Source organism: Ylistrum balloti, unplaced genomic scaffold (assembly GCF_031769215.1).
Source record: "Ylistrum balloti isolate Yb309-2 unplaced genomic scaffold, AGI_CSIRO_Ybal_v1 Utg370800, whole genome shotgun sequence".
In the NCBI taxonomy this organism is placed as follows: domain Eukaryota; kingdom Metazoa; phylum Mollusca; class Bivalvia; order Pectinida; family Pectinidae; genus Ylistrum; species Ylistrum balloti.
The window spans coordinates 546,265-572,576 of NW_026782466.1; the positions used below are offsets into that span (position 1 = coordinate 546,265).

The following is a 26,312-nucleotide window of genomic DNA, read 5'->3' on the forward strand; positions in this document are numbered from 1 at the left end:
ATGATTGGCCTATATCTTCTTCGATATAGTAATTGGCCAATGAAATGAGTTTTTACATTTCTGTCATCCTGCCATCTTGATCGCCCACTTCCGGTCACAAAACTTTGTGTTCACTTCCGCCTTTGATCGCTATCAACTTGTCACCGGGCTTCAACTGTAAATATGTCTCACCAGACAGGAATATCAGGTAATTCGCACCACGAAGGCGTTTTCCAATAAATATCTAAGCATTTCCAATTCAATAGAATAGTCTAGTAGGCATGAAACATTACTCTTGAGAATAGAAATTCATCAAGTGAGCCGGGTGGGAGGAGTCTGCGTCAGTTATGCAGGGTCCGTGTTCTATTACGGATTTATACGCAGTAGAGCAGGAAAATTTTGAGAGGATGCTTTAGAATTTTAAATCATCCCCACAATCCGAAGGATGAACATCGCTTCGATTTGGCCTGTACAAATAACAAAAAAATAACGATACGGTAAAGACCTTTTCACAGGATATTGAAAATTGACTTCAACAAAAATCTACGATCAATCATTATGTTGGAAATTAATAGATGTAAGGATGAACCTCCCACATACCCTTTTCAACTCAAAGGATAATTCGAAATCTCCTTGACTGTAAATTACTAATGTTACAAGATGTAAAAAGCAAAAGCCTTCCCGAAGAAGCTTAAGAAGACTGGAGTGACTTGTATTCAGTCTTTTTAATCTTCCTGATATATCCCTTTTTGCATATAGAATATTTTTAATCTGAAGGTTTTCATCACTAGAAATTGTTTTAAGCTGAACTTATTTCATTTCCTAGTGATTAGTTCATGTCTGATGAATCATCACTCATCATGATGATGAGTCCACCATATCTATATATAGCTGTGTAAAATAAGAACAAATACTATTTCATTGTCCTGTTATAAGCGTACCTGATCATGAATATGAATGAGAAATTGTGTAACATATAATATGCCAGTCCCTGAGCTTCTTGCAGGATTAATACAATGATATTTATAGTTCTTTGAAACATATGTTTCTTTTTCAGCTTCTAAAGAACTGCAAGATTTTTTCGCAACAGCAAAGGATGGAGAAATCCGGTGTATTCAAATTAAAATAGAAAATGGTAAGCTAAAAATTTGTAAAATATAGTTTGCAATTGGCAGCAGAAAGTAATAGCTCTACTAGTTTTAATTAACTTAAGATTCCCTTTTCACATAATGGGTCCAGTGTATGGACTAACTTAATTACTGACTGATATAACTTAAGTAAATTGTAAGTTTTATATAAAACAATGTTGATTCACATCTATTAAGGCATACATTCAAAAATACTGAGAGAGTAAAGGGTATTCATACTGGAAAGAAATTCCTAGGATCCTTTTTCATTGATATGAATTTGACAGAAAATTTGGATTTCTTTTCAAATTTAGACAGGTGTGATGGTTACACCAGTTTAAACGGGAATAAAAAAGTGGTTCAAAATGGAAAGGGAATCTAAATATTTTAAGCATGACCCATAAGATCTCTTAAGGCTTGAAAAGAAAATAAAAACTTCTAAGACATGTTTCATAAAATCCCAAATGAATTGAAAATTTTTTTTTGAAATCCTATATATATATGTGATAGAGCAAATGGTAATGAATCCTAAATTTTATTGAAATTTTGTATTAAATTTCCGTTACAGATCCAGAATCAGATGAAGGTTACAATTCAACATTTTGTTTTCTTTAATTCTCTGTGTTTTTATCATTTCTTCCATTATATTGTGATCTTGCCAATGATACTATTTAATTACCATGGCATTCATTTTCCTTTCTGTATATGATTTGAGAATCTGATGTATGTTAATACATGTACAATTCTGTTACATGTATTGGTTTTATGACATTTATGGTATTGCAACAGTTACTGTTTCTGCTCCTATAGTGAATATGCATTAATAAAGTGCAAATAATGAACTATTTCAGATAGTAACCTGTTATTTTTTGGAACACTTGGGTATCTACATGCCTCAGACTACCAGGCAATGTGCTTTAATTCATTCATTCTCATTACATTTGGTATTTCTGACAACAACCTTAACATTTCCAGTGCTATTAAATCCAATAAAATTACCAATAGTTTACAGCAAAATTTGTACTTATCAATGAGAACCATCTCCATTAGATCAATACTTATACATGATGTCAATACAGCTATGATGAAATAATCCCAGTATGTCAGTCTGTAGACCTGTGGTCTGTCTGTTTCAGTCTGTAGACCTGTGGTCCGTCTGTGTCAGTCTGTAGACCTGTGGTCTGTCTGTTTCAGTCTATAGACCTGTGGTCCGTCTGTGTCAGTCAGTAGACCTGTGGTCTGCCTATGTCAGTCTATAGGCCTGCAGTCTGTCTGTGTCTGTTTATAGACCTGTGGTCTGTCTGTGTCAGTCTGTAGACCTGTGGTCTGCCTATGTCAGTCTATAGGCCTGTGGTCTATAGGCCTGTGATCTGTCTCTGTCAGTCTATAGGCCTGTGGTCTATAGGCCTGTGATCTGTCTCTGTCAGTCTATAGGCCTGTGGTCTATAGGCCTGTGATTTGTCTCTGTCAGTCTATAGGCCTGTGGTCCTTAGGCATGTGATTTGTCTCTGTCAGTCTATAGGCCTGTGATTTGTCTCTGTCAGTCTATAGGCCTGTGGTCTATAGGCCTGTGATTTGTCTCTGTCAGTCTATAGGCTTGCAATCTATCTGTAATTCTATCTTCATTATGTCCTATAATTAATGGGTTAATTATTGTAACCAGGTAATTTTCATATTTGTTACACATACCTATATTTATTTTCCTTATAGTTATTGACAACCAAAGTAATGTAGGAGAATTGACCTGTTCCCTTGCATGGTCTAGTCTATGTTGGTTCATATGATTAAGCATGATACTGGCATTCATCCATGTTTTGGTCTGATTTTCTCAATTACAAAAAAAGCAATAAAATTTTTATCTATTGTAGGATGAATACAGGTTTAAGTGTTGTTTACATGTTATATAATAAGGATTTATCTTACTTTCATAAAACATCACATATTCTAGACAATACATGTACATATATATGTGGGATCAATGCCCTCAGAATTCTTAGTCTTTAAATATTGCAGTGGATGGATGCTTATATATCATGGTAACATTTTAGATATAATCAAGGTATCTTTGAATCACTGTAGAGTGGAGTATACAGAAATGTTTTATGTCTCCATAAATCTGGCTGGAATTCATACAAGCTAGTGATAATATGGTGATTGATCAAGAATTGTCAACAATTGGTGTCCAATATTTCTAGATAAATAGCATATCAGGAAATGTCAGTCATATTGTATATGCAAATATAATCGCTAGAGAATTTTTTACTCAGAACTAAATTTTGATTTAAGTAGCGAACATGCTTTCCTGAATTATATAACAGTCTTTTTGATATTTTAATTGCTTAACTGACTTTCAATTACTTAGTACCACATATGGTTGGATTGAGATGATAGCTAGGCAACAGTTGTAGTAGGACTTTGGGTTTATATAATGTTACCTGTCAATATAGCATTATAAAAATGTGAATCTTGTTATGAATTTAAATGAAACTTATTTTTTTTTTTATATTTTTCAGAAAAATTAGAACTGGGAGGAAGTAAAGATGCTTTGAAGTCCTGGGAAGATGATATCCTTTGTAATACGAGATCTTGTAAACATGACATATTTTACAATAGATGGTAATATTTCTGAAATTTATAAAAATGAACACTTGCCGTTTTCTCTTAGTAAATTTTGATTACATTGAGGTATGACATCAACTAAAATTATAAACTAAAATTCCTAAAGAGTCACGTCTCAAATCGTACTTGTAGTAATATTATATTAAAAAGTAGTGAATTTTTTTGATGTGCTAGCTGAGTCAGTAGAGTATTGGACTTCACAGGGAAGATCCTAGGTGTGTGGTTTAATGATCTCAACTCAGACTGGCCAGTGCTTTTCCAGAAAACTAGAAATTGTCCTGCTTTATTGTGGTTGTGTCTAAGGCAAGACACTTTATATTTTTACCTCAGTTGCGCTGGATTGCATTTGACAGGCCCCATGTATGATGAGTCAACAAAGTCAACAAAGATGTGGGATTATCATGTGACATAATAGGGTATAAACCTTAACATTCTTTACATTATGACGCTATGGTGGTACCCTTCTTAGAAGATAAACAACCCTGCTATGTGCTGTACCGTCTCGACACCAAAAATGCCCAAGGCTACGAATGGGTCTTCATCAGTTGGTCTCCAGACTTTTCTGCGGTAATTTAAAACCAGCATACCTATATATTTCATATTCAGATACTTTTTCATTTATTTACTCTTACTAAATGGTTTTTCAGTGTTTTTTCATTTCAATTTTCGTCAAAAGCTAAATTTTGTGTCTTTAAAAATTAAGACAAATTTGAAATCAAATCAACTTTACAAGTGCACTATACAACTCTTGTTAATGTGTTCTGTGTTAATTACATTTGCATTAATTCTAATTTGTTACTTTGAACAAACAGTTAAAAAGGATTTTATATTCTTGCCTATAACGCTACTGTCGAACTCAGAAAACTCTGCTTTACTCAAAATACTTTTTCAATCCTAGATTAATGCTCTTTTCATCCTTTCAACAAAGACTCGGTAAACTTGAATTCGGAAAATTCGAAAACCCCTGAAAGTAAAATTTTAATCCCAGAGATGAAAGTCTTACTTGAAGTGATGAAATAATGCTTTCAGTATCACATAAATATATATAACAAAGTATTTACAAAAATGAACCAAGTATCTTTCTTATATCTCTTCTATATCACTGTGTTTACTGTGTGTATGACTGTACACTAATTATTGGGCAGGTTCGAGACAAGATGTTGTATGCTGCTACACGTGCTACACTGAAGCAGAACTTTGGGGGCGGACAAATCAAGGAGGAGATATTTGCAACTGCGGAGGTAACAATGTTTTACTTAAGCATGTTTTATAAATTAGAATATAGCACATAGTAAAGTATGAGTGAAGTAGACTCTGTTACTTCTGTACCGGGAATGACTGAAGATTTGTCAGTGATTGATTTTTGTACCTCACTCTATTGACTATATGAAACTGTATTTAATGCTTTTTTTTTACATACTTTTGTGGTTTTCAGTCCGATTGTACTCTGTCTGGTTACAAGAAGCACCTTCTGTCTCAAAATGCTCCTGCCCCACTTACCATGGCTGAGGAGGAACTGGAGGAAATCAAGAGGACAGAGGTAAGATAAAGATAAATGCTACGTTATATAGATCATTAATGAACCTTGTTCGGCAAAGATAAAATCTTATTCCATGTTTTTCCTTATTCTTTAAAACCCACACTTACGTGTACCTGTACACAATATATATTTTATAGTATTCACACTCTCTAGTTACCTCTTTGAATCAGCGGAGAGGACCAGCATTGATCTCTGTCTGTCTTCATGCCTTTTGTTAAATATATGGTATATTTGATATATTTATGGATTGTTTTTTTTAGCATATCTATCCAATAGGCAAAACACCTAGAGTCAGGATATTAGGTCAATAGCATCCTTAGATGAATGACCCTTTAAGGATAATCAAATGAAAGGTCACAGGTGTCAAAGGTTAAAGGTGTCAAGAGTTTTGAAATCTGCAAATGACTTGTCCTCAACAACCAAAACCCCAGTGTTTATGATATTGGACAATAGCATGGTCAGCTAAAGGGATATCAGTTTATATTTTGTTTGACCTAATGACCTTGACCTATGTTCAAAGTTATATAGATCAGATATATTGAAATCTTGGGATAAATTATTTGCACCATCCAAGATATTTGGTCTGAAGCATTATAAGATGAATGAACTAAACCAATTTTCATAGTTCAAATGTGTTAAAATATTTTAAGAACTTACAAAAGGCCCAGGTCATGCTGTTTTGAATGACCAATAGACCATGAGTTTCATATATTCACATGTAACATTTTGTTATATTAAAACCTTTCATTGGTGTCTTCACTTAACATTGTACAGATTTGGTGATCAGTACAGGTCCAGTGGGCCTCTTGTTTCTATGTGTGAAATCAAGTCATATTTGTTTCCTTTTAGATAAAAACAGCAGGAGTGGATACCAAACATCAGACATTGCAGGGTGTAGCATTCCCTATTACAGAGGAAGCTTTACTCAAAATAGAGGGATTTATAGCGGGTCAATACACATACGTCCAGCTGGTAGGGGCGCCATTATTCTGTAGAAATCATGTGACTCTCCATCTTAAACAATGAATTTTCTCATTTGTCATTTTACTTGATCACCATTTCATATCTTTGATATAAATTTGTGATCAACTTATAAACAATTCGTAGAGGAAAAAAAGCCTAAACCAAAATCTTTTTTCTACAAGATCTTGATACATCTTAATACATTAAAGTGGCATATTTGTGTCATCTTCACCAAATGAATCTTTACAGAAGATCTGTTCTGTAACAAAAAAGGAAAAGTTTTCTAGAGTGAACATTAATCTATTGTTAAGTATGGTGATTGACAACAGTTCTATGGATTGTCTTTGTAGAGCCTGGACATGACTGATGAGAAGATTGTCCTGGAGAAGGCAGAAGATATTCCCACCAGTGCCTTGGCGGGACAGGTGCCTAACGATCATGCTCGTTACCATCTCTTTAACTTCAAACACACACATGAGGGCGATTACACAGAGAGTTACGGTGAGGATACACATATTTGCTCCTATACTGTAACTTTACACATGTAAAAAATCAATGTCACAACTCATGTGTAAATATCACTACACATGTTTTTATATTGCCACTACACATGTAAATATCGTCGCTACATATATTAATATTGTCACCGTATAATGCAGTTTTAAGTAAGGCTGTTATGAAAATCCTTGTTACAGTTTACAAAATTTTCTGTTGGTCTTCCTAGTTTAACAAGCTATTGACCTCTGTCTGTTTACAGTGTTTATATACTCCATGCCTGGCTACAAGTGTTCTATAAAGGAACGTATGCTGTATTCTAGTTGTAAATCTCCACTTATTGGTCTACTTGAGGGACAAGGAGGCATTGAATTTGCCAAAAAGGTGAGTATCCACAACTTATCCCAGTACATCATGTAACATAATTACTGTCAATGTGTGTTGTTTAGTTGTTTGATTTCGTGGAACTAATATTTTGTGGGCGTCCTAAGCCAAGACACGTTCACAGATATTACATTTCACACGTCTATACCTTGTTTCCAATACAGGGATAATAATGTACGTTTTCCAAGATGTTTATTCACTTTGAAAATAATTCCTGTGTATTTAATTACAAGCTTTATTTAATTGCCTTAAATTTAGTAAAGTTTCATCTACTGTAAATATCACAAACTATGCAGTATATTCCTCACTTTGTAAGATATAAGGTTTAACATGAAAATGTGATCTTTTTAGCAATTTTAAGCAGTTCAGATGATTTTGTTGTACAATTTTATTTCACTCCACGCCTTATATAACACAAAACTTAATTGACCATTTCAGGCAAAAACAATATTGTAATTCTTTGGTAGATGAATCCTATGTCTTGTCTTAGTTTGCTGTTGATGCTGAGGTGTTGATGGGGAAATGTAAAAATACGAGATAAATCCAGAGTATATCTTTAGATATACAAGTTCTGTTGGCTGTACTAAGTGGAAGGGGGGATGGGGGGAGTGGGGCAGGGAAAGTCGTGACATTTAAGTTATTTACCTAGAAGTTGCATCCTATGAAAATATAAGCAAATTTGAAGTATCCACAAAATCTATTATTAAAAAACCACGAAAACACAGTACACAACAGCGGTTTTTGTAGGATTTTTCAGGTGTTTCCAGAACACCATTTCCAAAATTTTGATGAGTCTCATTTCTTAGAGATATAATGGGTTTTCAAAATTTGAGTGAACCCACAAGAAAATTATGAGTCCAGGACTCCGATTCCCAAAAATCACTGAATACAATTTATGATTGTAGTTGGAAGTTGATGACCCAAAAGAACTTGCTGAGAATAACCTTTATGAAGAAGTACATCCAATGAAGAATATTGTAAAGAAAGCATTTGATCGCCCTAAAGGACCTGCCAGTCGAGGACCCAAGAGGATGACGAGGAACAAAGATGGACAAGAAGCTAGCTAATTAGAAATTCTAGATTTTATATCATTTACTGTTACTATGGATGTTAATGGTGAATTATCACAGAGACAATTATACTTCATATTGTAATATTTATCCTCAATACATTGACTTTGAGCTGTGACCAGTCCCTCCTGTTACATTTGATATGCAAATCAAACTTTTTGCTCATAACTGATTTTTCTTTTCTTAGCTGCCCTTTTGGGTACCTTGTCTTGTGTTGAACATAGAACTGGTCTGTTTAATGTATATACTAAATTGTAGATTTATTAGAGCAAAGTTGGAGTTTGTAACTTCGAAACACATTAATTGTTTACCTGATGTTTGGAGCTTTTATAATGATTAAAGGAGAGGGGACATTTAATGGCCTGCTTGTATATGATCAAATTTTTAGTAAATTTGTAAAAATGTTTGACTTATTAAGTTCAATGAATTTCAAAAGTCAGGTAAATGTAATTTAAAGGTGAATTGTTAGTGATAAAACTTAAGCACCTAGATGTAAACATTTCAGAGGCATTTTAACTTAATTGTAAACTATATATTTCAGTAATTAATTGCCTATATACTCCCTAACATATAGAGGAGATATAAAGATATATATTTTCGGGGACAATACAAGTTTTAAATTGGCTGAGTGTTATGATAGAAATATAAACCTGCACTTTGACCTCTGAAGAAATCACTTTGTATGCCACCAGGAACTTGTCCTTCATCTATGCCACATCACTGTCTACACAGTCCAAATCTATAGGATAATGGCAATATGAAGTTTCGGTTTTGGTAGATTGAATTTTTCTTTTTTGTTGAAAAAGTTTTATTTACGTCAATATTTATGTGTGTGTTTATCTTTAAACACGACACTGATACTGAAAGGGCTACCCCAGTGTTGTCTTTGACTTTGTATTTACTCTCCTGTTTCCATACACCTGATGATTTGTGTTTAAAAGCTGTATCTAGATGAATTAACACCCATCTGTTGGATTGTTTAAATGTTTCTATCTTTTTTTGGAAGATCAGGTGACATATACCACTTCCACTTCCGTGTCAAAGTTTTAAAATAATGTCTGACGTTAATAATTAATAAATAGATATTAATTCATGGCAACTGACAAAACAGTGATATTCAGAGGCATGACAATGGTGAAAGGATGGGGTGGATTTTTTTTTTTTTTTTTCATTTTTTTATTTCGTTTGGGGGAAGTGGTATTTGTATACTGTAATCCCTAGAAGAACCTGTTTATACACCTGGTATATAAGATTTGAAATTTCTGCTTTATACATCCATATCAATTAAGTTGAAATTTATACACAATGAAATGGTTATCTGTGTCCAAGCACTAATGGTATCAATTTGTTATTTTTAAGGATTTTGTTCTAATTAATGAAGTAATGAGATTAGTCAGTATTTTATTATGAAGCTCTTTGTAGCAAGCTGTGTTTTAAAAAAAATTACTGAGTTTATATATAATAAAGGAATTTTAAATGTAAAGATGGATTACTAGTATTGTAAATTGTCACTGTAAAAAAATCTTTGTTACAATTGTTTGTATATAATTGAAATTTGCTTGTAGCATTTATAATTACCTTGGTATGTAACATTAATGTTGCTTTTTGATTGTATTTGAAGTGTTTAAACTGTGTATACATCCGACCTTTCACACTGAGCCATAGACTCAAAAGTCACACCAAACAATCTAGCTTAGTTTTACCGGGAGATGCCTGAATTTCCGTCAGAAACATATATTTTTAGGCACCTGACAATTATATTTTTTCAAAATTTGTAATAATTTAGATTTCAGTATTTTAACTTGCATTGGCAGCAACCACAGGTGCCTGCGTCACACTTCACAAGTGGTGTGTATTAGCCCACAGCTTAAATATCTACATGGAGCAATTAACTACAATTACTTTTTCTATTTCAATTATTTTACCTCACTCTGTAAGGAGGAGTTATTTGTCAAAAAGTTTATTTAGCCTGTTTACTCTTCTCAGAATGACTCAAAACTTGCCTGTACAAAAAAAATGTATAGAGTGACTAAACAACACCTTTTTCTGAGGAGTTACACATTGAGTCAAGGCATCACATTCAATTTCACTCTTTTTTGAGTGACCAACTATGAGCCAATCATCGTACTTAAATTATATTACTCAATAACTCCCTGTTTCTCATGTGGCTCAGTTTGAGTCACTATAACATCACATTGTGAACAGGAGGAGACGCTAACAAACTTGAGTTATATTCAAAACCTTTTTATATTTGTGTGTAGGAAGTTTTGTATATTAATCATTTTCCTGTATATCATTATCGTCACACATTGTACATTGTGTTAAGTGGCATCCTTAAATTGTACATTTGTCTCAGCAGTAATTCTACTGTTTGATTTTTTCATGTTAATTTGTTTGTGAAGTTGACTTTTATTGAAGAGGGAATGTTGTTGTTTTCCGTGTTGATAGAACATTGCAAATACACTCATATATTTTTAATAAGTCCAGCCTAATAAGCAGACTTTTAAATTCTGGTAGCAGCAACATTGATGTTATGACTTCTTGACTGTAAGCGGTAAATTGACTGGGATCTATACTAAATTTGTATGGCTGCAATAATCCCAGAATGCTTTGCACAATCCTGCACTGCCTTCTGGGAAATATTGGTATGTCTGTAAACAATTTTGAACTATTTGAGAAAATATTGAGTGAAAAATTAAGACCCAGAAAAACATGAAAATCTTATCAAGCCCACTAAATTCACTTTGAATTTGGTAAGTATTGTATGTTTTTGCAGGCTGGACTAAAGTGTGCTTCATCAGCTTTAATGTCTGCCTGTTAATGAGCTTACTTATGCAGAGGTAAATATTTTTTTAGAGTTATTTATGATGTTATGTTTCTGTGTCTGGTTAACACATCCTCGTTTAAGTTTTACGTATTAATATCAGATAGAAAGTTGTCAAACTAACACTGAGGTGATTTATAGAGTCGTGAAACATTTATAGTGGTGTTTTAGTCAGGTGCACAGATATACCAACTGTATAAAGAATCATCTTGTGAATAATGTGAAAAAAGAAATTCTTGTTGAAATGTTATTTTGTTTTAATGTTTGTATAAATTAGTATTGCAAGATTTTGGAACTGTGATTGTCTATAAGTTTAAATCCAGTTAAAAAAAAATTTTTTTTTTCGTTTTAAAATTTTGATTTAGATTAATAGCAACTGTCAGTGTTTTATATAAAGATATCAACGATTTATATTCATAATGTATGAAAAAGTTGTTTAATCATGTAACCTGCCTATAGAATGAGAGTGTGTGAAAGATAGAGGTAATGTCTGTATCACAACAGTTTGTTACCAACTGGGTAGAGTTCAAGAGTAAACGTGACCAGCCTCCAGATTACTACCAACTCAGAGGAGTAAATGATCACTTATGAACATGGCCAGTTTGCAGATTACTAAAAACTAACTGGAGTTGGTAACAGGTTTAATGGTGAACTCAAAAAATTAAAACTGATGTCAGAACCTATTAATCCTGCCTCATACATATGACTTTTTTAATTCTCAGTCTGTTTCTACATGTCCAACATAGAATATCAGACATTGATCAATACTTGCATATTAAGCTTAGGCGGTGAATCGCTTTACCACAACACCGTCATTTAGAATTTAATGTCATATTTGGAAATGTATACATCTGTAATAAGTTATGAAAGGTTTATATCATACAGTACAGCTATCTAGTGTTCTTGAATATTGCTTTGGTTAGTATAGTCGGATAGCAAATTTAGCAGTGAGGTAGTGTAAAGTTACCCTCTTCAGAACCAGTGGTGTATCCTGTACTAAGGCATAGAAGTAACAAATTCCAGTCAGGAAGATGACAGAGAAAACATTATATGAGAGAAAGAATTGAAGTCCCCATCTAAATCCACCTATTAAAACAAATTCAAGACATGAAGGGTTTACAACTCACTTTTAAAGATATATCAAATTGATATAAGCTTATACAATACTACAGCATTGCTGATTTTATAAAATACAAAACTGTTGGTCCTTGGCAAAAGGAGACAATAACAGCCATTCAGAGAAAACATGTTTTGCATGAATGTGGGGGAGGGCGTTTGTGTGTGGGGATGCTCGATTGTGAACTGGAATGTGTGCCAACTGAAAGTTTGTGATAACTACCAGTTAATAGTAAAATAAATAAATAAAACATCTCAGGATTTATAACATTGTACTTTGTTTTTTTTTATAAACTGTTACTGTATATGTACCAGTCTTATTTCACTTCATAAATCTACACTGTTTTTATTTTCTTGTTTTACTTTGAAAAATATTTCATTGGTCAGATCAACATTCTCAACACAGATTTTTGTAAAATCCTGAAGTTGTTTGGGGGTAGCTCTACTTCTGCTTTCTGTAAACTTCAAATCTTCTTGCAGCAATAATTCCACTGGACCTGTTATAGCAGTACTGGCAGTGAACTATTAGTGCATATGTCTTGATTGTTTTCAACAAGTTTCCATCAAAAACAATGTAAAAATTTAATTTTTAAACAAATTTTCATTTCAATGACATCATTAAAACTAAAGAAATTTGAAATGTCTCTCAATTCAGATGGCAGGAATCTTGGATTTTGCCGCGACCAAAAAAAAACATCTGTTGGGGACCATCTTAGAAAAAATTTAAACTAAATCCTACAAGTGTAACTTCAAAGGATGTTAAAAGCTTACACACAGTAGACGACAACACATGAAACAAGATGACTCCAAACACATGTTCTAAAATCTCAGTGATAACAAACAGAAGTAAGAGTCTTCTTTTAATTTGTATTTAATATGACTGTATAACAGTTAACACGTACAGTAATAACAGATATGTAAACATATACAATGTATTTTAACATTCACATGCCTTAGAGTTCATGTAAAAAGCCTATCCATGTAAAACAAATACAAATACTGTTTAAATTTTCATTGATCTAAAGAAAAACTTGATTAAAATTAAAGATGGACAGCCTACCGTATATTTTCCCAAGTGACCAAAAAAATTAACGAGTAGTGCCTATGGTACAATAGCCTGTCTCATATTGTTCTTTGCTTAAACTAAAACTAGCATTAGGGTGGGGTTTCACCAACTGGAATCTATATCCCAATATACTGATATTTAAACAGGAAATATGGTCTTCAAAAATTTGGTTCAAAAATGTTTGAAGAAAAAACAAATCTGACTTTTTTCTTAAAATTCATTTATAACTTCAGATTTTACATAAAAAAAGTCAGAAGTCCAAAATGTAATAATATAAAAACTATAAAAAAAAAAACCCAAAAAAACCATCTAGACTTTTTTCTGAAAAATTATTTATTCTGACTCCTATAAATAATAGAAGCCACATAGCTACCCCCAAACTAAATGAGTTTATAAAGAAATTTAATGATGCCTTTCACCACTTAACATTTAGAAACCAACACTGAAGCTGGCACTAATGTGACAAAATAAGCTCCCCACTCCTTTTGAGAGGCAAGTTAAAAATGAAGTAAACTCCATGTCTGGTACAGCACAAAATACATCCAACATGACAAAAAACCATTATAGGCTTCTTACAGTCCAAGACTTAAGTCAGTATGCTACCTTACAGTCCCAGACTTAAGTCAGTATGCTACCTTTCAGTCTCAGACTTAAGTCGAAATGCTACCTTATAGTCTCAGACTTAAGTCGGCATGCTACCTTAAAGTCAGTATGCTACCTTACAGTCTCAGACTTAAGTTGGTATGCTACCTTACAGTCTCAAACTTAAGTCAGCATGCTACCTTACAGTCTCAGGCTTAAGTCGGTAATCTACCTTACAGTCTCTGACTTAAGTCGGTATGCTACCTTACAGTCTCAGACTTCAGGCAGCATGCTTCCTTTTAATCTTACTTAAATTGTGTTGTATGTACTATCATTTCTACAATTTACACTAATTGACTTTTATTACAAGAATTGTAAAAGGTGAAACTATTCATTTGTGGCAACATGCACAATTCAGTTGATAATTTGACTTATGACCTTGACTTTGATCAAATGATCATGACCACAAATCGTACAACTTGTTACACCACTGTTCAAAGGTAAACATAACAGAAAAACAAAGAGCAAAATAGAAGTTTTGTTAAACAAATGAACAATATGAACAGAACATTTAATATAACTACATCATGTAAATACACTTGCACTGACTGTTGACAAGTGTGCCTCTGTCATGTGAATGCTGAGAGAGACACCCTCACCCTAACATACACTTGGCATGAACACTTCAGTAGCATAAACAATGTAAATGGTCCCTGCCTGCACTGGACTTCACAAATATCTCACATGATTTCAAAGCAAAAGCATACCCATAGGAAATACATTCTCACATTTCATGAGAAAATTTAAGAGCAATTGAAATAGGGAAGAATAAATCCTTATGGCATAAAAACAGAACGGTACTGAACACATCAAACATGTTTAAAAATTAAGTTTGGCTTTATCTTTTCTGGATTCTTTCAAAATATCCTTGTATACTCTAGTCTGTACAAACATTACATACATTCATCCTCAGTGTGGTCAATAACTCTCTACACATGCATATCATACTGAGGCTCAGAACACATTGTGAAATACAGAGACCTGTAAATAGGCCTGACTAAACAAATTAAGTGGAGACATTAAACAAATTTAAGTTGATTCAATGTTAATGACAACTCCAAACCCTTTTTATGCAATCATATAAAATCCAGTATACTGGGATATAAACTCTCAACTTTGTTAATTTGTGTAAATATTTGTAAATAGGAAGAGTAACGAGAGAGATAATGTCTGCCCTTGCTGTTGTAAATATAGGAAAATCAGCAATCTGGCCAATTGTTGACTCTAAAAATCATACAGTTATTGTTTCTCTGTACCAAGTGTTCAACGCCAAACTTAAAAATTCAGTGTTGGTCAACATTTGTCTTCATGCTGTATTTAATACATATTTGTTTGCCAACATGGTTTTTCAAGTGTCTGAGGTTCAAAACAACAGAATGAAGTTTTAAAGAATTTTAACAAGTAATGATAAAAATGTCTAAGGTAGAATTCATATAAACAAGAGGCCAATAGGGTCTGTGATGCTCACCTGGATATTCAAGCAATTTAGTTATACTACAAAGAATTTCCAAAAAGAACTTTTCAAGATTTACTTCCAGACCCTCTATCAGGTTCCGGCCTTCAATCCAAAGTGGACAGCCCTTCATTTATACAAAATGGAATTCCCTTGATGTAAGGATGTAATATTTAGATAAAACACTTTTATCCCAATGATGAAGGACTAAAGATTTACCTATAATTTCCTAGGGTACATAGACTCAACATTTATACAAAATCAATTTTCCGCACAAGGATGCCTCGGACCAAAACTCATCCAGTTATCACAAACTCAAAGTGATCTAAAGATAAGCAGAAGAAAAGTTGCACTCAATGGAATAAGGGCATCTCCAAATGTTCCTGTAGATGGAGTTAATTCCATAAGACTCTCTTCATACACCCACAGCTGTATGCAAGTATGTTTACATTTCAGCATCTCCATCAAATTGACTTCAAGACACATATCTACACTTGAGTATCTTTACATTTCAGCATCTCCACCAAATTTACTTCAAGACACATGTCTTCACTTGAGTATGTTTACATTTCAGCACATCCCTAAGACACACTTCATATCACACATCTAGATGTGTGTACATTATAATGTTATAGAACCTCCACAAGACTTACTGCATACAACACATGTCTAGATGTGAATACTGTCACATTTCAGCATCTCTACTTAATTTACTTCATATCACAAGACACTTCATAACACACTTCTAGATGTGTGAATGTAATAATGTTATAGCACCTTGACACGACTCACTGCATACAATTCATGTCCAGATGTGAATACAGTTACATTTCAGCAACTCCACAAGACTTTCTTCTTCATGTCTACGATATGAGTACTTCGACATTACTCAAAATTTGTATACACAACTCTCCCACTAATAGGTCAATTCATCTCCATTATGTTTATTGCACACATCTCCCACTCTGAGTACGAATTTTTCAAAATTACCAGTCACTGTCTGAAAAAGTTTCATCATTCTCAAGATTCTTAGTATACTAAATGTATAACTGTTTATTGTAATGGAGTTAAGAAGATTATTCACATGATCCTAATTAGAATGTAAATCAAGGTTCATCAAGGTGTACACAGTCAGGTATTTGAGGTGCTCATGTGTTTCTCACCAATTTGATAACTTCAGGTTTTTTATGCACTACCTGAAACAGAAACATAATACATACTAAAATTTAAAAGAACGTACTTGTTATGTTTTTATCACTGACAGGGGCCGACCTTTTGTAACAAAATGTTATTTAATTTGAGGCTTTGTCTTAAAGAGATGTTACAGATTGTCAACCTGTTAATAATATTTTCTTAAAAATTCACATATTCAGTTCCGATTAGTTTTATTAAACTCATTAATTTTCTTTCTGTCAGGGCTCGACATAACTGTTTGGATTACGAACCTAGCAGGTGACAAACAAAACCTGTCTTGCTGAATGATCATGTCGCTTACCAAATACATTGCCATCAACATTACACAATTTCTATTTCTACCTTTTTGTTATCACTGGATATCTCGTAAACAAAGGAAAGCTCTTTGTTTAACTAACAGCAAAATTTACAATAATCAGAAGAGGAGATCTATTGGTGAAAAGTGGATAGCTCCAGGTCTTGAGAGTCTGTATGGTTCACAACATCTTATCAGACTTTTCACTAAATGATATTCATGGATAATTGTGTTTCCACTAGAGGAGGATTTCTAATACCGCTGTGTTTGTGCCTTCCTCTTATACTCACACAGAACCAGGAGCCCTGTGGTTATAATACATTCAAACTTATTCGACACAAGAAATTAAGAAATAGATTGATTGTATATACATTGTAAATTTTAATGAATACTTACTACAGATTTTTTCTCAAGTTCCAAATCAAATATGTGTGTATTTCTTGTTCTGAAAGAGTCAATAAACAAAAATAAAGAAAACGTGTTTAACCATCATCAAAATCAATAATTCCTAGCTACCAAAAAAAATCAGTATACATCTCTCCAATGCCTTCCTTCAGCTGTTAAGTGATGTATAAAGTTTGTTTCAAGACATGGGGGCTTGGCCCAACGATCAAGAAACAGTTTTTAAATATAACATCTAGGTACAAGCTGTAATACTTCTGTTTAAAACAAGATCAGTTTTTGAGAAAGTAAAATAAGCAGTTTATAAGAGGACCGTTCCAATGAATGCAACATTTTATGACCAACAGGTTGGATAAGTTTGAGTGAATTAGTTACCCAGCTATCACTGACAGTATTCAGATAAGATGCATGTGTCAAGAACATGATGTGTTGCTAACATGCTTCAAACTTACTGATATCCAAGTTTTCGAAGAGTTCGTCCAAGCACAACCTGTGATATGCTTAGTGCTGGATATTTCATTCTAAGAGCAGACCTTACATTCACTGTAGTAAAATTCACTTTCTTTTTCTCCAAATCCTCTAGAACATCTATAATGGCATCTTCTGTCGAGTTGCCTGATTCTGCCTGTGTTTTTTTTACTTCACCTCCGACACAACCTGATATTTTAATTACACAAAATCTATTAAAGGAAAACACTGAAGATAATCAATGTACAAGAAGGGTTTCTTGGTGGTATGAAAAATTTGAACAAAATTGTGAACAATGTGAGCAAAAGAATGGCTGATTAGTGGTACAGAAAAAATTGCAGACAACCTGTGTACAAGAAAGGCTGCATAGTTGTATGGGATAAAATTATGGACACCATGCGTACAAGAAAGGCTGATAAGTGGTATAGGAAAAAAATTGAGGACAACCTGTGTACAAGAACAGTTGATTAGCGACAAGGAAAAAATCGTAGAAAACCTGTGTACAAGAAAGGCCGATATGTGGTATGGAAAAAAAATTGTGGACAACTTGATGTTATACACTGTGGAGAAATTCTTATTTAAGTTAGTTATTCAGTTCATAAATATCTCATGCACAATTTAAGGATGGACACAATGACAAAGTGATCACCATACCCAATATACAAAGTCAGGTTCATAATCAACAAAGAATGTGTTTGTATGGAATTAATTACAGAGTGCTACACTACTACACCCTACCAAAAGGAACTTCAATCCAAAATCTGGAATTGTGACAAGTTTTTCTATCTTACTCTTTCATCTCAAGAGATCTTCTGTTATTGGTAAGTGTAGTTGATACAGTATATTAGAAATGATCGATATTCGTTCATATGTAATCTATTCAAACATATCTGAAATTCCCTATTATAGAAAAATACAAGTTTAATTTTAGAGTAATAGATTTGAAGTTATTCTTCAAAGTTCAATGAAAAACGAACAGATTATTCATTATCATATCAGCCCAATACATTTTGTGTGGGGCGAGGCAAGATTTTTTTTAATCTTAATACATTTTACCAGAAAAATAACTCACGTTTAATAGCTATTTCTTTTTCGTTCACAAGACCTAATTTCTTCCTCAATGTTCGAGTTGGCATACCTAAAACAGATAAAATGTATCAGTTTAATTTTATCAAGAGATATTTCAAGAATTCAGAAATATTATGGAAAGTATACTTAGAATTTGAAGTTAATAATACTTTTGTCTAATTTGTAATTTACCAGATGCTTCACTTAATCTCTTCATGGGGTTATTCAAGTTACTGACAGCGCCTGCTCTCTCCTCATTTTGAAAATACTGGAATACATTTTGCAACAGGGACTCCACCTGTACAACATGAAAAACACATCAAAGTTTTCAAAAGACACTACAAAATATGATTACAACCTTATTAAATGTGTTATATCTAGAAAGAAACACATTTTGATATTATACATAATGTCTATACATGTAGTTGTCGTTAAATTTGGATATTTTAAAATTAAGTAATGTCTTGTTTCCCTTCTTCCCTGGTCTTATTGAAAAATGAAACCAGTATTTCCTACAAAACACACCATTAACAATATACAAACTATTCATCATTTTAAAGGAGTTGCTTGACTGAATATTCTGTGATCTATTAACTAAGTTGAGTTTTCTTTGCTTGATTCTTGCATAATGACTGCCCCACACCCAGGTCAAATCTACCATATTTTAACCAAAAAAAGCTACAATCATATTCAGCTCATTCACGATATGTATTTAAATCATGAATGTCAATTTAAGACGGCCACTGGGCCTGCATCGCTCACCTGTTTGTTAATTGACATGAAGTTGTGTAACATTAAAAGGTGACTGAACAAGTTACAACAACCTGTTAAGAATTTAAAACAGTTTACCTTCTGATGTTGAAAGTTTAACAAGGTTGTACAGTTGAACAAATTTGGAAACCATCATATCTTTAAGGTTTTCTGGTTACTTAGAATAAGTTGTTATAAATATTTTCAACCTATTTGACCAATGCTGGTTGACAAGGGCATACATTGGAATTAGTAATACTGTAGTGATTTAGTGAAATGACACCATCAGCAAAGCATGAAGATAGGGTTCCCTGTGTGGATAGCAAATCTGAAAGCATGATCATTGACTTCACTTAATAGTACAGTATAAAGGTTTCAATAGTAATGTTATGGTCCTGGAATTATTTGAAGATTTCAGAGGGAAGACTGGATGGAGTACAAGGCCAATCCTCACTATAAACCAATATATACAATGCATCTGTTTATCATAAGGTGGAGAATGGGGTAAATTGAGAAAATCACATTGAAAGTGGGTCAAGGTCATTCATTTGAACACACTTGGTAGTCCTTTTTCCCAGTATGCTAAAGGCCCAATATCATTACCAATGGCATTTACTTTACCAAGAAGTTGTTTGAAGCTTTTTTAAACGTGTTTGACCCCTGTGACATTGAAAGAGGGTCAAGGTCATTCATTTAAACAAACTTGGTAGCCCTTCATCCCAGTATGCTGCAGGCCTAATATCAATACCCTTAGCCTATCTGTTACTGAATAGAAGTTGTTTGAAGATTTTCATACATTTGACCTCTGTGACCTTGAAAGTTGGGTCATGGTCATTAATTTAATCAACTAGATAGCCATTCAGCCCAGCATGTTACAGGCCCAATATCAGTACCCTGGGCCTTTTCATTATTGAGAAATTGTTTTAAGTGAAAAGTTAACAGACGGACGACACACCTTGACATAATCTCACTTGGCTCTTTGGGTCAGGTGAACTAGAAATGCAAAATTTCACCCTACTCCATTGGATTGCAGCCATGGAATTTATACAAGTAATTTTAGAGGGAAAAAACTTACAGTAATTTCCGCTTTTTCTTTCATCTTCTCTCTGATACGGTTGGCTGTCCGCACAAGGTTTGAATGGATAGATCGACTGCACTCTGTTTCGTCTCCCTCAGCATTGTCCAGCAACACAGAATTGACTAGGGCTGGACCAGTATCCAAGATGTTTTGTTGGGCCAGCAACTTTACCTGTGTGACAACATTCATGAATGAATTAAAGTTCTACAAACTTGCCTCAATGAAGTTCATTGAACTATAACATTAGATCTATTTACAACTCTATAACCAGGCTCAATAAACTAATAGTCTTATAACCTGGAACTTGAGCCCTTAGTCTGCTGTTAAGACCTATTACCTGATTCCATAAACTTCCAATACTTTTATGGGCACATGTGACTTTTATTCCTATTACATTTATCTTCAGCTTCAGTTCTTTAACCCTGTTTGCTGACTTTCAGTCTCTAACCTAGTTTGAGGACTATTTAGACTCATTACCTGGTTTGATGACCTTAAGACTTATTACCTAGTTTGATGACCTATAGACATATTACCTGGTTTGATGACCTTAAGACTTATTACCTGGTTTGATGACCTTTAGACTTATTACCTAGTTTGATGACCTATAGACATATTACCTGGTTTGATGCCCTTTTGTCTTATTACCTGCTTGATGACCTTGAGACTTATTACCTGCTTGATGACCTTAAGACTTATTACCTGGTTTGATGACCTTAAGACTTATTAACAAGTTTGAGGACTATTTAGACTTATTACCTGGTCTGATGACCTTGAGACTTATTACCTGCTTGATGACCTTGAGACTTATTACCTGCTTGATGACCTTAAGACTTATTACCTGGTTTGATGCCCTTTTGTCTTATTACCTAGTTTGATGACCTTAAGACTTATTATCTGGTTTGATGACCTTAAGACTTATCACCTGGTTTGATGACCTTGAGACTTATTACCTGCTTGATGACCTTAAGACTTATTACCTAGTTTGATGCCCTTTTTTCTTATTACCTAGTTTGATGACCTTAAGACTTATTATCTGGTTTGATGACCTAGACTTATTACCTGGTTTGATGACCTTAAACTTATTACCTGGTCTGATGACCTTAAGACTTATTACCTGGTTTGATGACCTTAAACTTATTACCTGGTCTGATGACCTTAAGACTTATTACCTGGTTTGATGACCTTAAACTTATTACCTGGTCTGATGACCTTAAGACTTATTACCTGGTTTGATGACCTTAAACTTATTACCTGGTCTGATGACCTTAAGACTTATTACCTGGTCTGATGACCTTAAGACTTATTACCTGGTTTGATGACCTTAAGACTTATTATCTGGTTTTATAACCTTTACTCTAATTACCTGATGAATGCCTGATGGCAATTATGGACCAAAGAGAACCTACATAATATGAAATCTGGAAAAAAAAAACGTCAAGTATTTTCCAAGAAGCAGCAATAACAAACTTTCATTGTTAAAATCCAAGATGGCCACCTGTGAGCCATTTTTTTCTTGATTACTTCCAAAATCAAAACAGCACAACTAGTAATCAGGAGACCTGTATATAAAATTTTACAGTATTTTTCAAAAAATAGTGCTAACAAGATGGATGACAGACCAAAGACATAGGACAATTTGAATAGCCTATCATCTGATGAAGGTGAGCCAAAAAACAATGAATAAGGAAAATTACCTGTTTCCTGATCTTGACCTGCTGGACACCATCTGGTTTTGGCAAGTGTCCATGTTGCTGGTCGTTACGAATAAAAACATCATCACCCTCCTGAATCACACCAGCCCCACAGCTGTATTGTTTCCCTCTCACAGCACAACGCCAGTACATTCTTTTCAAGTTGGCCTTTTTCCCCTGTAATTGATTTTTAGAAGAAAACTCTAGATCTAATCCTGCGACCTATTAGAATCACAACTTTATTTTTAGGAATGATACTTTCCTTGAAAACAATTGGTATTTATTATTCAAATCTGCAGTAGAACACTCACCTTGTATCTCCCTCTTGACTTCACATTTGAAGTGCGTCGTAGTGTGTAGCCATATCCAAAGCTATCCATCAGCTTAGGAAGGCCCCGCTGTGATGCAGACTCAATCACTTCAAATGTCAAAGGTTTAGTGTATGATGCTGCTCTACAAGGGAGGAAAGTACAACTTTAAGACTGCAAAGTAAAGACTGAGAATCAATTAGTATTACATGAAAATAGTATGTTCATCAGCAGAGGCTCAAACACTGAAGAATTTATGCATTTTTTTTTCATTAGATTTACATTTTTGTGGTTTCAGGAGAAGTGGAGAACTTAAGAGGCTAGTGTATGTGTTTAAACAGCCTTATAATGATGTACATTTCAGCATAAAATGGCACTTTAGTGCAATTAATAAGCATTTTTTTTACAAGAACAAACAACATAAAAATGAACTCTGTAAACAATGCAAGTATTGTATAATGACATAAGCATGTCAGAAGAACCTTACAAACTTTCTAGATGGGTGATATCATCCAATCACAAAAGCTGATAACTTACTGTATTGCCATAATTGACGATGCTGCTTCCATTTCTTCACCACCACCACCATTTTCACTAGAAATACTGCAGTCCATGGGTTGGGCAGTGCTTTCATCTTCTTCTCTTTGTGGCTCTACTTTGGTGACGTTGAATTCTTGGTTGCCTACTTTAATTCGAGTAACACGGTGAGCATCTGTAGCTGTTGTATCTATCACAATACTGGAAGAAAACAAACCATACATATACATATATAGTTCTCATGGTCACAGAAGTCCTACACTCAGATGTCAACTACATTAGTTATTACCATTTGAAAGTCTGTATAGCTTCTAATATAGAGAAATTGAAGTCAGTAATAAATATTCAAAGAAAGATTTATGAACTTAATTCAAAGCCACCTCTCTTATTTCACAATCACCATGAAGATTATGCAGCCACGACCTTGACCTACAATGTACATGAATGAAGCTGACCTTCAACTATTTCAAAAGAACAAAAGCAGTAATATTTGCATGAAGTTTCATGGAACATAGGGACATGCCAAATATTCTACTTCGAATATCATCATGAAAAGATTTTGCAATATATATTAGCTGTGACCTTGACCTAAAATCATGATCACAGATAACTGATAATGACCTTTCACTGAGACTGAATACATAAAAAAGTTTGTTCAATTTACAAATGGATAAAATAAATTTCATCAGAAAATGATAATCACTCTTTCTTTTGCTATGCCAGCTACAGTTAGTATAGGAGTGTCCCAAAGAAAATATGAAGATTGAAGACAGTCATGATACTGTAGTCATGTACCATAAATGTACTAGACCTAGCTTGATGTTAAAATACAATATCATGACATACATTTCTCTTCGGTATAACAATATATAGATATACACTTACACTTCTTCATTGACATGTTCCGGTGGTATTACTAGGTACTGCTCTTCTGTGCTGCACTCTGCTGGAGTGTTAGAATTACTGCCACTTGCCTCAAATGCCTTGGCAATCAGAGATTGGACCTTTATATATTACATAAATATGCACATTTACAAAGGCTGCCATAAAATGTTTTTCATCAATATTGTCATACAAAGAACAGGTTAACAGTTTATAAAATTTATGTTTCAGGCTAGTAAAGCTAAAACTTTGTAGCTGATTGTAGTTTAATAGTGCATCGGCTTTACATATAAGGTACCATATACTCAAATGACTTGTCATTGTGTAAAGAAGAAATTTAAGTCTGCAAAATAAATTCACAGTAGCTTTTGCCATATGTACCACAGTTTGTTAGAAGTGGCCATATTAGATCAACATATGTCAGCTGTCAATTACAACTTAAGCTATTGGAGAATCTCTCCAAATGCCCGATACAAAATAGAGGCAATACGATACTTACCTCTGTTGAAGCTTCAGCCTCCATTTTCTATCAATAACTATAGCCTGTTTTAGTTTCTGTAAAACACAACACAAAAAGTATATAGCAAACAATTAAATCTCATCTAGTTTGTTTTACTCAAATTAATTTGGGGTACTGTATTTAGTCAAATGACTGTGTATAGGTGAATTAAAATTTTCGGTAATTGCCATGATTATGATTATTAGAATTTAACTCCTCCAATTATATATACATGATTCACCAAATTATTCTTGATCGATATTTCATAAATCATATAAATTTCTATTTAGATGCCGATGGAATCATTGTCAACCAAATTAAAACCAAATGAAGCCTCAATTCAAGTTGTCTATACACAGATTTGTTAGCTTGTAATCACTGGGTTTTTATGCAATGAATAACCAGGGTGAACAACTGAGCTGGGTCTCAGACTCTCCTGTTAGTAACAAATGGCCATTTATTACTGAACAACAACAGTAGTAGGATTGAAACATCCTCCCATTGGATACACAAAACAGCTCCGAAAGTATGGTCCCATTTGGATACATTAAAGTGTTTTGCCCAATCATGACAGCACTGAATGATCCATAATTTCTCAAGACATAAACAAAGCGCAAATTACCAAGGATCAAACCAAACACCTTGGAATTCATCACACAAGTTTTCAAAAGCTGATTAGCTGTATAATTTTTTTGAGTAGCAGGTGAAATTGATCTTTACTGCAAAAGGTTGCAAGTTTGAGCACTATTAAGGGATATGTCATTTTGTATCGCCTATTCCTTCATATTACACACTTGACTAGTAACATTAACAAATGGGAATTATCTCCTATTTTGAAAACAGAAGTATATTAGTATAATATGTAATACAGTGGGTACTGCAACACACTATATTTGTCACACGAGACACAGATTTCTGGTTATAACTTAATCAAGGGAGGTCATTAAATTATCCTGCATCAAGGAATATCTACAATACCGCCGAGCGAAGGGCAACTCATGTAAAAATGATTACTTCTAAACAAGGAGTGTTCCCACTTCCACAACAATTAGTTTAGAAAGCAAGACTTGTTTTATATACACGAACAATGAGCGATTCTGTGTATAATAAAGAGATATTTACCATATCGGATGGAGAAAAAAAACAATTCAAGTCTACAGTATACTAACCTAGCTATGATTGTTATTATTGATTAACCAGCTTTGTCATCTGTATATATCTGCCTACGCTTATCATTTTTTATGGCAAGTTACTTGATGGATCAATTCAAACTTCTGATATCCAGTAACATCCCTTTAAAGTATTGTCAACATTGCAATAACGTCCAAAAAGATTTATTTCGCGAGACAAATTCAACATAACACTCATAAAAACATAAACATGCCCGATTTGACTGTCAATCGCGGAAAGTCAACTCGTGTAACGGCAAGGTCCATTCGCCAAGTACGACATATAGCACTTATAGCGACAAAATTTCACCAGCATATAATTTCTTCCATATAATCGAATACGTTGTTACAGATAATAGTTTCTGTGAGTTGCATTTCTCTTAATGATAACTTACCGTCACAATATCAGAAGAAACAAATGTGCGAAATGTCTTCGAACGAATTGACTAATGGATGCGCGCCTCGTTTCGGAGATTAAAAGCGTCTCAGGGACTGCGATTTTGGCGGGATTGCACGGTGTTTTAGGAAAATGTATACTTTATCGAATAGACCCAGTGCGAATTGATTCATTTCATTCAATAATCTTTGTTTAAAAATGAAGCGTAAAACAGAGACGTATTTGTGTTATATATACCCGTCGATGTCTCTGGTAAAGGAAGTAGATTAATTTGTATTTAGTGTTAATGCGACCTG

At 33.8% G+C, this 26,312-nt stretch overlaps 2 protein-coding genes across 3 annotated transcripts; one reads left to right on the forward strand and one right to left on the reverse strand.

Moving 5' to 3' along the window:
* Nucleotides 1-101: 101 nt before the first annotated feature.
* Nucleotides 102-12,385, forward strand: LOC132558581 (twinfilin-1-like). Its single transcript, XM_060223166.1, has 10 exons — nt 102-187; nt 1,037-1,114; nt 3,620-3,670; nt 4,165-4,292; nt 4,871-4,966; nt 5,161-5,265; nt 6,115-6,237; nt 6,579-6,729; nt 6,986-7,107; nt 8,013-12,385. The coding sequence occupies exons 1-10, from the start codon at nt 163-165 to the stop codon at nt 8,172-8,174; spliced, it is 1,041 nt and encodes a 346-aa protein (XP_060079149.1). The 5' UTR covers nt 102-162; the 3' UTR covers nt 8,175-12,385.
* Nucleotides 12,386-13,021: 636 nt separating this feature from the next.
* LOC132558612 (uncharacterized) lies at nt 13,022-26,062 on the reverse strand. Of its 2 annotated transcripts, none has more exons than XM_060223204.1 (12): nt 26,015-26,062; nt 24,451-24,506; nt 23,955-24,052; nt 23,070-23,270; nt 22,536-22,677; nt 22,228-22,401; nt 20,531-20,704; nt 18,898-19,003; nt 18,710-18,775; nt 17,622-17,826; nt 17,164-17,212; nt 13,022-16,474 (listed from the first exon to the last, which is right to left on the reverse strand). In XM_060223204.1, the coding sequence occupies exons 2-12, from the start codon at nt 24,472-24,474 to the stop codon at nt 16,427-16,429; spliced, it is 1,287 nt and encodes a 428-aa protein (XP_060079187.1). In that variant the 5' UTR covers nt 24,475-24,506; nt 26,015-26,062; the 3' UTR covers nt 13,022-16,426. The 2 variants fall into 2 exon arrangements, with proteins under 2 accessions (XP_060079187.1, XP_060079185.1); XM_060223202.1 differs by having other exon boundaries at nt 23,955-24,073.
* Between the last annotated feature and the right edge of the window lie 250 nt (nt 26,063-26,312).